Raw genomic sequence first — 17,169 nt, 5'->3', positions numbered from 1 at the left:
TGGCTCTTTGTATACATAGATTTACGTTTGTTCTTTTTTACTTAAACTAATTCAATACGCCAACGGTTCCACTTAAATTAACAAGCGGTACAAAGTTTGGCACTTTGCTGACATTTTGTTTATGGAATTCAAAAAAATTGTTGATGTGTATTTAATGGAATTTAATTTTTATGAAATTTTAGAGTTTATGTCTTTATTTATTGCCTTTGGTAAAATTCACAAACATTAAATCGACTTGAAAATAAAAGGGCGTGAAGGAATCGAAACACACGATAAGATTGAAAATTTTAAATTTAAAACAGCTATATCATAAAAACTGCGCATTTACAAGCTGATAAATTTTAACCATTAATTTATTATAGCTTAAAACGCTTAATAATTTGTATAACGGTTAGAACTCACGACTGCACTACGAAACTAAACAATACAGTTCGATGGCCTGTAGTCTAATAAATGCATTTTATTGCTTGTCTTGTCAATTTTATTTATTTATTATCTCTAATTTGAACAGATTTTCTACGCTGTTAACACTAAAGCGCCTAAAGATTATTAGTATTATCAGCGTTGACACCGTAATCTTATTAAATACAACACACCGCATCCAGTAAATCCACAATAGCATTTTTAATTGTCAGTTTAACAAATATTGCAATTACTACATGTGGTAGTCATGCCACATGCGGTTTGCAAGCTTAACTTTTTACTTAAATAAAATACAAAAAGTATTTTGCGGTTAAGCAATCGCAAAATACTTTTTGCGATTGCTGACTTATTTTATTTCCGTTTTAAGTATATCATGATAATATTTTGTTACGTTATAAAAATATCTATATAATATAAAAATTAGCTGTTGTGTTAACAACAAAGACAAAAGCAAATATTTAAACATACGTAACAAGAGTTAAATTAGTGAAAAGAATCCTTTAGAATTAGGATAATTTTAGTTTGGTCATATGTTTTTATAATTTTTTTAAAGGTATTTATTTTCATGCCAGCATTAGAAGATTATTCAGATTTTTTATTTAGTAAACTTTGGTGATACATATGGGTAATTAACTCAAACTTTTCTCGCAAAGAAAAAAATGTTATTTTTAATTTAAAAATAACATTTTTTTCTTTTTATAGCCAAATGTATTTTAATAGCTTAGCATTTTTTTATGTTTAAAAGATTGTTTGTGGTTGACGTAACGTTTTTTCCATTCGCTTTCGGTTAAATGCATTGTTTCCCCACAAAATAACCCAGATAAGCAATATATTAGCTTAACTGAAGGCGAATGGAAAAAACTTTACACCGACCACAAACAATCTTTAATAATATTTCCAAAAGATGTATGCTGTTAGCGAGAAAAATTTGAAAGGCAATACAATGTTATATTTAATGCCTCTATATGGCAATTATCCGGAGGAAAATAAACCACAATACCCAATGTTATATTTAATAACATTCAGAAAATTTTACATTGGGATATTCATTTTAGCAAACCAGATTTTGTTTTTTACCTCGAAGTTTTTTTAAAAAGTTTTTAATAAACAACATTCAAAGAACAACTAAATCGTTTTAAAATTACCATTTAAAAGATAACGAACTACCTTTTAAAAGATAGCGAGTTACTTTTTAAATAATTACGAATCGCGGTGCTTATGATCTAAAAAAACAATGTAAACAAATTTCTATGAAAAATGTTCTTGGTTAACCTGAGGCACAAAATCTTTTTTGAGGCGTTAAAAATTAAATAAATTTGCGGGATCTATTTCTTGCTTAGCAATTTTTTTCAATTTCGTATACAAATTAAAAAAATTAAAAAAATTATAAAATGGCGCCTAAATCATATTACGTTTACTTTAATAAATTTTTTTGAAAACCGATATCAAATTTTTTTGCCAAATAACCACAATGCATGGTTTAATTTTCTTTAAGGGAATTTCTTAACAACAACAAAAAACCTTTTTTAGCATTAAAATGCTATTGCATATTAAAAAAAAACGCTTAGTTGTTGAAAGTACTTTATTGAATATTATTTCTAGTAAAAACGATATGTGGTCATATATATTCTTTTAATAAAAGATTGTGTTTACTGTTGACAAATATTTGTAAAAAGTTTAACAAAATACTTACAAAACATAAATATACGACACAGAAAAAAATTGAATGCGTACGCCATCCAATCTTTAATAAACAGTTACGTTTAAAGTATTTGAAAAAAAATGTTGTGTAAGATTATAAGAAATTTGAATAGCTCCTATTACCAGCTTTTTTAATTATTAGGCTTCTTTATTACCAGCCTTCTTTTCCATCTTTTAACCGAAGGGCTACTTCATAAGGAATTTTGACACCTTTGAATAAAATTTCATTTAGAGGTTTAAGTTGCTCAACGCATACTTCAAATGGAAGACAACAAACATACCAACCCGCACAAAAACCAGCGATTGGCCAGGCGATAAATAACAGAATAATAAACCAAAGTATTGCCCATAACACATTCATTTTGAGCTTCCTTTAGAATAAAAGAATAAAAATTATATAATTTTTATATAAAGTCATATAAAATTTATACATATATATATAAAATTTATACATATATATATATATATATATATATATATATATATATATATATATATATATATATATATATATATATATATATATACATACATATATATGTAAACGTATAAAGCTAAGTAATACTAACGCTCTAAAAAATTGTTTTTGCCGTTGATTTTTATCTCGACGTTTTTGTTAATTTGAAATCTGAATAAATATTAAACGTACGTGAAAACTCCATCGTTGATATAAGCGGCCGCAACAAAAAGTCGTTCAAGGTGTAAAATTTTTTCGGCATGTTGTAAAACCAATTAATAAATTTAACGAATAATTTGAAAATAACCAATAGTTTATGTTTATATTTATAAAAAACTTATTTTTATTTACAGTTTTATTTAAACTTAAAATGCGAGAGTTACGTTTTAAAATGGCTTCCGTATAACAGAAAACTTTCAGACGTAGATTATTTGGTACTTGAGTTAAGTTATCCGGAATTTAACTATGTACTAGTTAAATTCCAGATAACTCCAAACTTTTATATTTTCATACATATGACGATGTCATATGACGATGTTTTGCTGATTAGAGACTGTTAATCCAATAACTTTAAAAATGAGGGAAACCTGTTTTTTATAAAATAAGTTTTTATATCCTTAGATTTATTTAATGATTTTAAAATAAAATTACGTCCGTATAAAATTTGCACACGTTATAACTTTCAAACAAAAGTTAAATATATTTGTAAATTTTACTTTTATTAAATTTTTTTTTTTTTATAAAACCGATTCTTCAAAGTTAGAATCACATTTTATCAAGTGATTCTAACTTTGAAGGGTATTTTTTACCCGTGCACAATTTGAAGCAAATTTTTTTCATATTAAATACGTACGAAAATACAAATTTTTTGTGTACTTTTTGATATAAAAGTTTTACATACTATTAAAAGAAAAACTGAAAACAAAGTCTAAATTATGTGTTAACTTCCTTTTTATTAGGTTTACAAAAAAATTAATATTAAGTCCCACTAGATTAGTTTATAATTTACTAGCCTATTAATCACCATTAGCGGCAATAACCGCCTTGCATATTCTCGGTATTTTACTTAAAGACTTATCCAATTTGTCTAAGTCATTTTGTCAAAGTCAATTTTATGCAACTAACTAGTCAGTTTTTTTATCATTACGCATTTTTATTTTTTAAATAATTTAAGAGAGTGATCTTGTGATTGGCTAAATTCAATATATGGTCATTCTTAAACTCAGTCAAACAACTTATAAAATTTCATATTTGTTTATTTTGTATTGTATTTACAATTGTATACTTGTAATTTTTTTTTTTTTTTCTTTTCTTTTCTTTTTTTTTCAGTGGTAGGATTTTCATTATAAAAGATTTTGGTTCTGCATAAGTATTTCGATATATTTCAGCGTTTTTACTACTTTTACACTTGGAAAAAATCCTGGAACGAATTTTGGATATGATTTTGTTTCTTAGTGAATGAGGATTTGCTTTTCGTGGAAAATCTGACCTAAATTGAGATTCCAATAATGAAAGAATGTCATAATGGAAATTTCTTAGAACTGCTGAAACTGATTTCACGTTACAACTCAATTCTCAAGAAACAAGTGATAAAATTTAAACAGTCACAGGACCACGGTCGTTTGCAAGAGGAAAGTTATTATACGCATGCGCAGTGGAACTACATTTATTGAAGAATTTTTAAAATGGCTACGGTAACAGCATTAACTAATCGTTAAATACAGGAATGGCTCCCTATTTTGATTGGACGAAAAAAGATTGCTTTCCTTAGTCCGAAAAACAATTTTTTCTCGTTGCCGTATTTAAAAAAAGTTTATGCCTTTGTATGGATATACGTATATATATATAATATATGTACAATATAAATGCGATAGAACTCGCTACTAGATTCTAGTTTCTAATACGCAATAACGATGGTGAGTTTTAGTACAGTTTTATTTCATTAAAGATAATGCAATTTTTCTTCTTCTAAAAGACATAACTTTTGTTTAGGCATCTGCTAGCTTGTCTTCAAACAAGTTAAAGCTTAATCACCTTACGATCAACAATTATAATCGACATAATGCTTACGAGTCACAGAAACAGTTTATTAAATCTGTTCAAGATTATTCTATCAAAACAAGCCAGTCTCCTGTGGATATAACTGATGATGTATTTTCTCTTAAGAGTTTACCACCTAAACATCAGTTAATGAAATGGTCCACTGAACTATCTATGCGCAATAATATTGCGAGTGGAATCCATTATATAGAATGCAATCTAGGAAAGTTCATGTATAAAAGTGTTCAGCATCTAATAGCTCTTCATAGGGTTCAAGAAATGAAGCTAGCAGTTGATCAAGAGTTAACATGGTTTAATTCTCCCAAGTTAGTACCTAAATCAATCAGTATTTTTCCTTCTCAAAATTTAATAGAAAAATTCAAAGAAGTGCTTTTTAGAAGGTAGCCATTCCAGACGATTTTTTTATAATCTAAAAAAACATATATAATTTATATCATCGTATAGAGCTTGACCTGACTTAAAAAATGAGGGGTCATTCGACCTTTGAAGTTAAGCGGATCCAAAGTTATTGAATTTTTTGTAGTGCAAAAATTGATGATTTTTTGACGAAAGGTATAGGGCTTAAGTATGGAAAATTTGCAGTGTTATGGCACCGAAAAAGAGAGTATTTTTGGATCATATTGACTTTTGAATAACTTTTGAACCGTTATTACATTCGACTTGAAATTTTCCATAATGATTCAACAACTATAAGAAAAGAAAATACAAAAAAAAAATTTTTAAATTCTGTCGGGATTGCCCAGAACTGTCTATTTTACAGACTGAGGGTTTTTACTTATTTACTTAGTTTTGGTGTCATATTAACTCTTGAATAACTCTTGAACCGTTATTACATTTGACTTGAAATTTTCCATGTTGATTCACCAACTATAAGAAAATAAAATACCAAAATATTTTTATTTAACTCAGTCGGGATAGTCCAGATTTGTCTATTTTACAGACTGTGGGTTTTAACTTATTTACTTAGTTTTGGTGTCATATTAACTTTAGAATAACTTTTAAACCATTATTACATTTGACTTTAAATTTTCAATAGTGATCCAACAACTATAAGAAAATAAAATACCCCAAAATTTTTTTGTTCAACTGACGAGATTTACCAGAATCATTTATTTTACAGACTGAGGGTTTTCACTTATTTACTTAGTTTTAGAAAATAAAATTTGGGGTTATATTATAATAACACTATACAAATGTGCATAAAGGAACCATGGAATCCAAATAGTACATCATTTTGAAATCATTGTATAATTTACAGACCGGTCAGTAAATTACTGCAAAAGGGCTACACAAACCAACTGGGCATACCGACTTTGAATATATTTGATATTTTTCAACCGTTATTAAATTTGATTCGAAATTTTTCATAATGGTCCCATTTTTATTCATCTGACGAGATTAACCAGAATCATCTATTTTACAGACTGATGGTTTTCACTTATTTACTTAGTTTTGGAAAATAAAATTTGGGGTTTTATTATAATTACACCATACAAATATGCATAAAGGAATCATGGAATCCAAATCATACATCATTTTGAAATTATTGTATAATTTACAGACCGGTCAGTAAATTACTACAAAAGGGCATTAAAATCTGTCGAAATTATTCAGAATAACCTATTTAACAAACAGAAGTTTCTTCAATAAAGTTAAAATTTAATTTTTAATGAAAATAACTTACAGCAAACGAACTTTCTGAAATTTGGAGTACTTACAACTGCAATAGGCAGGTATAACAGCAGAAATTATATCTAAAAATGTAAAAATATTATTATTAGAAACACAGATACACAATAACGTGTTAAAAATATTTTGTTAATTCATTTTAGAAATATATAAATTAAAAACATTTAAAACTAAATAAGTATAAAATAAGAAACTTACTCTTTAAGATTGCTTATGTGAACCTATGAAAACGCCTAAGATAAAAAAAAATGAAAATAACATAGAAAAATGTTTTTATTCTAAAACTTATTTCTTGGCTTTTAGTGAATGATTGGAAGTAGCAAGTTTCAGTAACGAAACAAACTAATAATCATTTTTAACAATAGACACCATCGAGAAGGTAAGCCGAGTTGTCTATCAACACAAAACATCACAACAATAACATCACAATCACAAAACACACAGACCCTGTGGCACTAAACGCTCCTAAGTCACACTTGTGTCACTAAGTAATGGGTTAACTTTTAACCAAAACTAGTGATCATCCTGAAAAGCTTAAAGGTGGCTCTATTTGCAGATGACATAAGAAACAAATGGATTTCAATCATCTTGTTTAAGAACTGACTTGCTAACTGTTGTTACAGAATGGTACTACATAGCATTACATAGAGGTGGTTAGGCAAATTCTACTGCTCTGGATCTCAAAGGCTTTTGATAAAGTCTGGCATTATGGACTTACCCATCTTTTTGCAATTTTTTAAGTTGTCTGTTAATTGTTATCTAGCTATATATGCAGTAGTGGTGTTGTGGTAAAACGCTCGCTTCATAAGTGAGAGGTTCCGAGTTCGATCCCTACCACGCCCCTGGTAGTACTGCGCTCAACTAGTTTCTCCGAGCAGCGGCCTTGTTCATCGAGGTTCGTGTTTCGGAGTTATAGAGTTGAGAGAGGGTTATAACCACTATTAAGTAGCCTCCTCATCTGTAGTGGCCTTCTTGGCCTTGAGGAGGTGAATAACAAAAAAAAAAAAAAAAATATATATATATATATATATATAAACTTCATCTAGGCTCTTCCAGTAACTTCCAACTTTAAAAGTAGTTACCTTCTGATGCTTGCTCTACCCCTACTTCTATCCACAATAGTAAAATTGTTCCCAATCAAATTACTGTTGTTGTACCTTCTGATTTAATTTTGAAAATTGCTAATGATGACTTTTCATGCTGTTACCCCAACTTCTATTGCATACATCCCTTTAGGAAATGGTTCTAAAAACTTTCTTATTAAAACGCAATTTAATCAAGTGAATCTTCCAGTTTCTAATTTGGATACTACCTATATTACCTGGTGATTTCACCTATCAAATAAAGACATTTTAATTTGTAACATGTAATTGACGTTTTTGAAGAAGGTAGATATATCTAATGGTCTAATTATAAGCAAGGGTTTTGAGTCTTTAATTAACAAACACTTATGCTCTCCTCTTGAATCTAATAACTTACTTTCTGATCATCACTATGGATTTCAATCGCCTCATTTTACAGCTGATACTACCATTTATTCCTGCCTTGATAAGAACGCAACACTCTCTGATTGCTTGAAGAGGGCATTTGAGCTTAAAAAGGATCTCACTTCTGCTACAGCATTAGGCTCACAGTGGCTGGTGAACTTTAACTCAAAGAAAACATAATTTTTTTCAGCTAATCGTTATCTCCATAATCTAGATCTTCCTATATTTATTAACAGTAATGTACTCCATGAGTCATCTACCCTTCGTCTTCTAGGATTAGCTCTTACTTCCTATCTTTCTTGGAAACTGTATATCAAATCCATTGCAAAATTAGCATCTGCTAAGGTTGCATCTCTTTATTGAGCTCAACACTTTCTTACTCCGGATTTTATTCTTTATCTCTATAAATCTCAAATCCTTCCTAGTATGGAATACTGTTGCCCCATCTGGGGCGGATCTTCCAATAATGCCCTTTCTCTTTTAGTCAAGGTTCAAAAATGCATTGTAAACATAGTTGGACCTGCTCTTGCAGCCAACCTCCAACCATTATCACATCGTCGTAATGTTGCTTCTCTTTCTCTTTTCCTCTTTTCTACAAATACTATAATGGGCACTGCTCTAAAGAGCTAGCGTCTCTTGTGCCATCTACTGAAATTCATTCTCGTGTTACTCGTCATTCAATTAAGTCTTATCCTTTTATTGTGACTGAAATTGTAATAAAGTTGCAAAGACAAATAAATTTCGAAAAAAAAATCAAAAAGAAAAGAGAAATGTTGTTAACAAAACCTCAGATTAGAGGGTGACTTAAGTTTATTAACAAAAATTAAAAATAAAAATAATTATAGAATACCAAGACCTGCCGCTGTAGCCAACCATTGTCGCACTGTCATAGTGTTGCTTCTCTTACTCTTTTCTACAAATACTATAAAGGGTGATGTTTTAAGGAGCTAGTGTCTCTTATGCCATCTGCTAAAATTCATTCTTTTATTACTTATCATTCAATTAGGTCTCATCCTTTTACTGTGACTGTCCCTAAGTGCTACAAAAATTCTTATTTGTGTGAGTAATCATTCAGCATCATTTTACTGTATATGTTCCTTCATGGTCTAAAAACTTTTTTTTTCTTTAACAAAACATAAATATACATATAATGACTTACGCGTGCATGAATGCTGTACCAGAGAACACAGACATACATACAATTCCAACAGAACATAGACATACATATAATGACTTACAGGTACATAAACAGAAACTTACATATATTGACTTACGGGTGCGTCAACACCGCTCCAAAGGTCCAACAGAACACAAGCATACACATAATGACTAACTGGTACATAAACACATACATACATATAGTGACTTACGGGTGCGTCAACACCGCTCCAGAGGTCCAACAGAACACAAACATACGCATAATGACTGATGGGTACATAAACACAAACATATATATATTGACTTACGGGTGCGTCAACACCGCTCCAGAGGTCCAACAGAACACAAACATACACATAATGACTAACCGGTACATAAACACATACATACATATAGTGACTTACGGGTGCGTCAACACCGCTCCAGAGGTCCAACAGAACACAAACATACACATAATGACTGACGGGTACATAAACACAAACATACATATAGTGACTTACGGGTGCGTAACACCGCTCCAGAGGTCCAACAGAACACAAACATACACAAAATGACTGACGGGTACATAAACACAAACATACATATAGTGACTTACGGGTGCGTCAACACCGCTCCAGAGGTCCAACAGAACACAAACATACACATAATGACTAACCGGTACATAAACACAAACATACATATAGTGACTTACGGATGCGTCAACACCGCTCCAGAGGTCCAACAGAACACAAACATACACAAAATTACTGACGGGTACATAAACACAAACATACATATAATGACTGACGGGTACATAAACACAAACATACATATAATGACTTACGGGTGCATAAACACAAACATACAAATAATTACTAATCAGTAGATCAACACCGCTGTAGAGGTGAACAGAAGACAGGTATTCATATTATGACTTGTAGATGCACCTACAAAAATATACATATAATGACTCACAAATACCTAAACACAAGGATAGATATATTAATGGTACATCAGCGCAAAAATAGAAAACATAACTTACCAGTATGTTGTCATGGCTGCAGAGGTCCAACAGAAATCAAATATACATATAAAGAATTGTGGGTGCGCAAACACTGCTCCAGATGACCAAACAGATTACAAACATAAAGACATTAAATTGAATAATAATAATAGCAAATATAAATGCAATAAATTGAAGTTGAATTGACATTGCGTCAAAAACAATATTAACAACATTTTTGTTTTTTTCGAATTTCGCCCTCCACATAACCATCAGCCTTTCCCTCTATCACAACACATTTCATCCTCCACTCTTTGACTAACTCGATATCGTATTTATCCTCAAATCCGTCATATAGTATCTCAAACTCGCATTCATCATCAAATTCATTGTCATCTAAAACACTTACTACGAGCCCTGAATACCATACATCCTTTCCACCTTCATCTACCATTTTATGTTTAATTCTTTTTCCTAAAAACTTTGGAACCCCTCCCTTTGATGTGCCTGCTCTTATTATTTTTCTAGTTTCCATTAATAATCTAGTGTCACCCTCTAATCTGACCTTTTTTTTTAATGTTAACAACATTTCTTGTCTTTCATTATTCTGTCTGATGACTGAACATTTTATTGTATTTGCTCGTTGTTCTGGAGCATCTTTTAAAAACTTAAAAATTGATAGCAGGTTTGTTTTTAACGCCTCTATACCAAATTTTTTGTAATTTTCACCTTTTACCTTTTCTCCTAACTGTAGCCACTTTTCTGGAAATTTTTGCTGTAGTACTTGTTTTCGAAATTTAATTTGTCTTTGCAACTTCATTACAATTTCATTTTCAGTACCTAAGATTTGCTCCAAATCCTCTTTACACAAAATTAAACCACCATCCTTCCCAATTTCTGTTGTCAAAAACTCTTTTTCTTCGCTTGCCTTTTGCTCCTTTATTTCCTTTTCTAAGTTGCGCTTGTCCATCTCATCGATTTTGTACTGCAATATATTTGCTTTTTTTTCTCTGTACTTTCTGATATATCCTTTTCTATTTCGCCTTGCTAGTAAAACTAGCCTTGCCAATTCTTCCTGGGATTTCCCATATATCCAATCAGCTGTTTTGTTATTGTTAAACATGATGACACCAGCTGCAGCTACTGTTGTCATGTTAGGTTTCATTTTTAACCTGCGGTCATAAGAAGCAAAGTCACGTTCAGACACAATGTTAGTACGCGGACAGTTTTGAGTTTCCTCAAGGACACCAACATCTGGATTGTGATATTTCCCTCCAGGCAATTGGTCTCTTAACTGACTCTGGATCATAACTGAACACGAACAACATATAACTTCAAGACATTCTTGTGTTAAGGCATCCAAAAGTGGGTCATTACAGTTAAAAAACAAACAATCAAACAATTCATCCTTAGTGAGATATTTGACATCAAAAAATGTAGAACCACTTAACATTATTGATGCATCAGAAGAACAACAAACAAAATAATTAAACATTTGCGACCAAACGGTATTTAAAGAAAAAATATGACCTTCTTCTTCAATAATACGAAAAAGAGGTCCTGATATCAGTTTATTAAAAATTCCCAGAGCTCTGGTTGAAGCATGAAAAATTATGTTGTCAATATCATGCCTAATTGATTCATGAAGGAAATTTGAACCATCAAGATTAAAAACAAATTCTTTAAGATGATCTTTATGAAAATACGTTGCTCCACCAAGTAAAAATATAATGTTAAACCGATGATGCAGAAATGAAACCATAAAATTTTTTGAAAACTTTTTACGCAAAAATGCCCTCCATTCATCAGCTTTCCCGTTCCGTTGATCGCCATGTCTATAGCTTGTAAGTTTTGAAAGTTCATACAAAATATCAAAGGTACGTGAGTTTTGAGAATTTATAAAACCACCATGAACACTACCTTCCTGCTCAACCACTTTTTCCCATTCTATGATTGCTTTTTCTGCATATATTCCTAAATTATGGATAACATGTAAGCCACAAAAAACATGATGCATTTGAGAAATTTTTAATTTTTCATTTAAAGGAAGTAGTTCATAGTTTTCAACAACAAAAGGCAAAATTGCTTCTCTCCAATGTTTAAATTGGCTTAAAAAACTTGAATTAACTATGGTGCGATCTGTCATCAAAGATTTGAATGAAAAAATAAGCTTCCGAAGATCATCCTCATAGTTTTCTTTTTCAGGAGAAAATATCTGAGACATATCAGTGAGTAAATTTTTTAGCTCTCCAAAATAAGATTGTGCCTCGCCTGAAAACATATCTTCTATCCCAAAGGTGTAGCTTCCAGATGACGTTGTGACTTGAAAACTACCAATCTCTCTAAAATTATACTTTGTGCCATCTGTATGAAGAACATTGTGTGTACTATCCAATATAGCCTCTCTAACCTGTGCTTTTGATAAAAGGTTCATTTCACTAAAAAATTCAGCAGCCAAAGATTTTTTTGGAAGTGTGCCACATGAAATTCCAGCCATTTTTTGTAGTACAGTTCTGATAACTGATTCAACATTGTTAACAGAAACATTTTTACTTAAAAGGTCATAATATACAGAGCGAATTTCATCATTATATCTACCTCCTTCAAAAACATCAATTACATTTTTTTCAAAAAAGTTAACTCTTTCCTTCAGCTCTTCTGAAAGATTTTCAAAGTAATTTAAACTCTCCTTTAAGATTGAGTCATTCGCTTCATCAGATGTTTTCAAAACAGTGTTTTCAATTTTTTTCTTAAAATACCATGCCTTTTGTCTATCTGATTGTGAACGTTTTCTAGCCAAATCAATTTCTTTTTCTAATCTAAAAATTTTTTGCAACAATTGGTTAATCCTACAATCCTTTCTAACTTCTCTTTTGTTGACATTTCTGACATTATATTTTGACAAGATTGCTTGATATTTTCTTTTATATTCATTACATCTTTTATTAATTTGTCTGTTTTGTAATTTAAGATAATTAATTCTCTGTTTGTATTTTTTTATTTGATAGGCCAAATCACCTGATAATATAGGTAGTTTTTTATCTGAATTAGAAACTAGCAGATTCACTTCATTAACTTGCGCTTCAAGAAGAAAATTTTCAGAATCATTTCCTAAAGGGGTGTATACAATAGAGTTTGGGGTAACAGAACACAAAAAATCATCATTAGCAATTTGCAAGTTCAAATCAGAAGATACAGAAACAGTAATTTGATTTGGAACAATATCACTATTGTGGATAGAAGTTGGGGTAGAACAAGCATTAGAAGGTGACAAACCAACAACATCCGGAAAAGCACCAATAAAAGATAAAGCAGAGCTTAAAAAATACTTTCTTAAATCAAAATTTTTGGCACGATTTACTTTTGCAATAAAATCTTTTGACTTTTGAAGGCACTTGATCAGCATAACTCTAGATATAGGGTATTTAAACAAGGATGTAAAAAATACTGAAAGATTTGGCCATGTCAAGTTAAATTTATCTTTTTCTTTACAAATTTGTAAAAAATGGCGATTGGTTAAAACCAAATCTGGATTTTTGAGGGATACAATGCCTCCATTAATATTAAGATAATCCATAACAGTGTCAGATACTAAAATTAAAATTAAACTTAATTTAAGTGACATAAAGAAAAATAAGGGGTGGATTATTTTGGTTCTAATAAATTGAATTAATAAAATGAAAAAAATTTGTGCTACAGTATTCCTAATTTAAAATTTTGACTTACTTTCTTGACTTATAGATGGAGCAACCATTTTGGTGAGACTATTGTTAATGTCAACACCTAAAAAAAAAGGAATTAAAATAATTATTACAAGAGTTCATAGTATTTAATCAACAAACAAATAGAGGCAAATAAATATAAAAAGATATAATAAATTTCTTACACAACTCCATTTTCATAAGCTTTTGTTGAATACTATTTTCAGGTTTTTGTTTTGAAAAAAACAGTTTAAATAAGAGCAACCTGTAGTTAAAATAGTAAAAATCAAGATTTTAACTTTCTTGAAGAATGCAGACCTTTTACCTGGGAAAAAGGAAAAGATGTATTTTCATTTGATTAAAATTTTAAGAATTATACTTTCACTTTCAATTTAATTTTCATAATCTAACCAAAACAAACGCAAAAATCAAAACAGATAACGTCATTAAATACGCGAACAAAAGCATATATATATACACATAATTTATATATGCAAATCCTAAGTACCAATTCTTTAGGTAAACTTAAGTAAATACTTGTTTTAAATAGAGGAAAGGCTAAACTTGCAATTTCCACCTGGACGTTTTTCAAAAACACTTTTTTTTTTATATAAATCAACCTTGAAGTTTTTAAACGCTGAGAACTAAAATTTTTTGTATAAATGTTAAAAAACGTCCAGATTCCATTAGATTCCCCGTCCTTTTCTTAATAAATATGGAAAGTTTCATAAAAATTAGATGTGTTTAAGATCTTAGGAATCCTTACCTTCAAAAGCTTCGTTTTAAAAAAACGTTCCCGCGGCAAGTTTTTTTATGAAAAGTGGTCTCAAGATATGGGTAATATATAAATGAAGCCATACAAAGCTTAATACTTTCTATATACGGTTGCAAAGAAATTGAGTAACACTAACTGATGCAAAAAACCTCAAGGCGCTAGCTTAACCATACAAAAAGATATAACAGAGCAAAGTTTATGAAAATTACGTGTTTTTTGTCAAACGTCAAATGTTTTTTGTTAAGCCGTGGAATCGCTATAGAAGGCCAGCTAACAAAGAAATATCAGAATATGGGATGAACCCTAATACTTTGGCTGAGTTATGTTGTGCTAGATGGCTTTCATCAGATCATATGCTGCAAATTTCTAGCATTTTAAACTCTAATCAAGGCCATTCAAAAGTAATTTATTTTAACTTTTTAGGAAATATTGAGCATTATGTATCAAGAATAACTGTTGTCCCTGAAAAGCTGATCTTTATTATAAATGTTGGAGGAAACAATGAGAAAACATTTTCTGGCACAGATTTAAATGCAGGTTGCCACTGGACACTTGCAGTTTATAATAGTATTGAAGGTAATTTTTACTATGGAGATTCTTTAGGATGGACAGCTCCAGATGATTTTTTAACTAAAGTTAAATTATTAATCAAAAAATTGTATCACATAAGCGAAAGCTTTAATATCACTTATTGTCATGATCCAAAGACACATATGAATGGAGTTAAAAAATGCAGTTCTTTTTGCAAAGAAAATTATCCCATGCAGACATGTGGAAATATTTGTGGAGTTATTACCATAATAGTATGTGCAATCTCTTGCTTAAAATATGATTACTTTAACTGTATGATAAATAATGGTCAAATAGAGAACAATAATTACATTTTTCTAAAAGACCCTACTAAATATTCTAAATATTTAAGATTAGTTTTAATGTCATGGTTTATCTCAAAAGAAATAAATCTTGATTTTGTTGTTCCTACCACTATTGTGCGTGAAGTTTCCACCAGTTTTGAAGTATGTGATACTGATTCTGATGAAGATGCCATATATACAAATGTTTTTGAATCCAACATAAATAAAAAGAATATGGCCAATGTAAAAAATACCAATTTTTTATCTTTAAAATGCGCAATTTGCATTATCTCATTCACCCAAAAAAAAAACATGCTGCGGCATATGAAAAATAAACACAAATCAATTGATGAAGCACAAGAAAATATTCAATCAGGAAATTCTTTTTGTCTTCAATGTGGATTTAAATGTAGGCGAATTAAGGATTTAAGAAAACATTTATCTACAGTTCATTTTTATACCTTTCTGAAAGAAAAATTATCATTTGCAAACTATCGAGGTAATGCTTAATGTTTTTAAAAGTAAATAATGTTTTATTTAATTATAGCTTAGAGTAAAAGTGCCATTTATTTTGCATACAAATTTTTGTAATCTGGCTTTGTTATTTTTTCAATATGTTAGTGATTATGTGTCGTGAAAATGATTTTGAATTTGTAATAATTTCTAACATAATTTCTAACATGAATAGGTTCTAAAAAATATTTATTGCCTATGTTAGTCCAGTTGCTGTTGATGTTATGAATTTTTTTTATATAAGTTGTTACACAATGATAATTGTTTTCAAATTCATTTTCTCCTTTTTTGTCTTGTAGTGACTAAGTGATTATTTGATTTTTGTAAATAATTTTTTAGAATTTGAAATGTGGAAATCAGATGTTGAAAGTAATAATGCAACACAATATGTTTTACCTTCTGGTGAAAAGATTGATAAAGATGGTAGGAAAATATCATACTATCAATGCAACAGAAGTGGATTTTATAAATGCATTGCGAAGAAAAGACTAGTTAAAAGTAGTGGTATGTATCAAGTAAATAGCGATATTTAGAAGAAGAAAAATATTTGTATTTGCCACAAATTTTAATTTATTAGCATTTTTTATCTAATTACTGTTATAAGACTTAATTCAGTGACCACTTTCTTATTAAATTTTGTTAAATACATTATTTATTTCAAATAATATTAGAACACCTAATGTTAATATCTAAAAACTCTTAAACATGTTTAGTTTTTGTGTTTTTGTTTTGTTTTAAAAATCTTTTAAAATTATACATATGATGATTATATTTACTATATTTAGAGTTTTATGTATTATATATATATGATATACGAATATTATTTTAATCTATATGATCTCAAATATTTACTTAATAGGTACTCGAAAAATTGCTAAAAATTGCACGTCCACACTTAAAGTTACCCAAACCGTAGATGGACATGTTATTGTTAATGCTTGTTATTCACACTATGGACATAAAAATGAAATTCAACATATTTCTCTATCAAGTGTTCAAAGGCAAGAAATTGCTAACAAACTTAAAATGGGTGTAACCAAAAATAGAATCCTAGATGATATTAGAGATGAAACAAGTTGTGTTCAATCCAGGTTACATTTAACCCAGCTTCAAGATATCAAAAACCTAGAGAAAGCATTCAACATTAATTCTATACAACTTCATGCCAATGATCAAGACAGTGTTGCAATTTGGCTAAAAGAATGGCAAATGAAGGGAAATAGTCCTGTTTTATATTATAAACTACAGGGTGAGTTAGATACATGTTATACATTTAAAGAATCAGACTTTATAATTATAATGCAAACAGAACATCAAAAAAAAATGCTGCAACAGTTTGGAAAAAATGGTGTTTGTATTGATTCAACG

General features: G+C 29.8%; 2 protein-coding genes and 1 long non-coding RNA gene across 9 annotated transcripts; 1 reads left to right on the top strand and 2 right to left on the bottom strand.

Moving 5' to 3' along the window:
- Positions 1-2,038: 2,038 nt before the first annotated feature.
- On the bottom strand, positions 2,039-3,098 carry LOC124818394 (uncharacterized). Its single transcript, XR_010638054.1, has 2 exons — positions 2,694-3,098; positions 2,039-2,495 (listed from the first exon to the last, which is right to left on the bottom strand). It is a non-coding gene; the product is annotated as an uncharacterized LOC124818394 (long non-coding RNA).
- Positions 3,099-4,390: 1,292 nt separating this feature from the next.
- On the top strand, positions 4,391-16,345 carry LOC136079588 (uncharacterized). Its single transcript, XM_065795550.1, has 4 exons — positions 4,391-4,497; positions 4,574-5,022; positions 14,700-15,787; positions 16,141-16,345. Exons 1-4 carry the CDS (start codon positions 4,495-4,497, stop codon positions 16,332-16,334), a joined length of 1,734 nt encoding a protein of 577 aa, XP_065651622.1. The 5' UTR covers positions 4,391-4,494; the 3' UTR covers positions 16,335-16,345.
- Positions 5,023-14,687, bottom strand: LOC136079587 (uncharacterized). Of its 7 annotated transcripts, none has more exons than XM_065795547.1 (7): positions 13,845-14,061; positions 13,685-13,741; positions 9,998-13,549; positions 9,822-9,902; positions 6,530-6,564; positions 6,327-6,396; positions 5,023-5,051 (listed from the first exon to the last, which is right to left on the bottom strand). In XM_065795547.1, the coding sequence occupies exons 1-3, from the start codon at positions 13,858-13,860 to the stop codon at positions 10,185-10,187; spliced, it is 3,438 nt and encodes a 1,145-aa protein (XP_065651619.1). In that variant the 5' UTR covers positions 13,861-14,061; the 3' UTR covers positions 5,023-5,051; positions 6,327-6,396; positions 6,530-6,564; positions 9,822-9,902; positions 9,998-10,184. The 7 variants fall into 7 exon arrangements, with proteins under 7 accessions (XP_065651619.1, XP_065651621.1, XP_065651616.1 ...); XM_065795549.1 differs by having other exon boundaries at positions 9,832-9,902; XM_065795544.1 differs by having other exon boundaries at positions 6,530-9,902.
- Positions 16,346-17,169: the final 824 nt, after the last annotated feature.

Source organism: Hydra vulgaris, chromosome 04 (genome assembly GCF_038396675.1).
Source record: "Hydra vulgaris chromosome 04, alternate assembly HydraT2T_AEP".
NCBI classification, from domain to species: Eukaryota; Metazoa; Cnidaria; class Hydrozoa; order Anthoathecata; family Hydridae; genus Hydra; species Hydra vulgaris.
The sequence above is the reverse complement of the archived record's forward strand: the minus strand, read 5'-3'. Positions and strand labels throughout refer to the sequence as shown.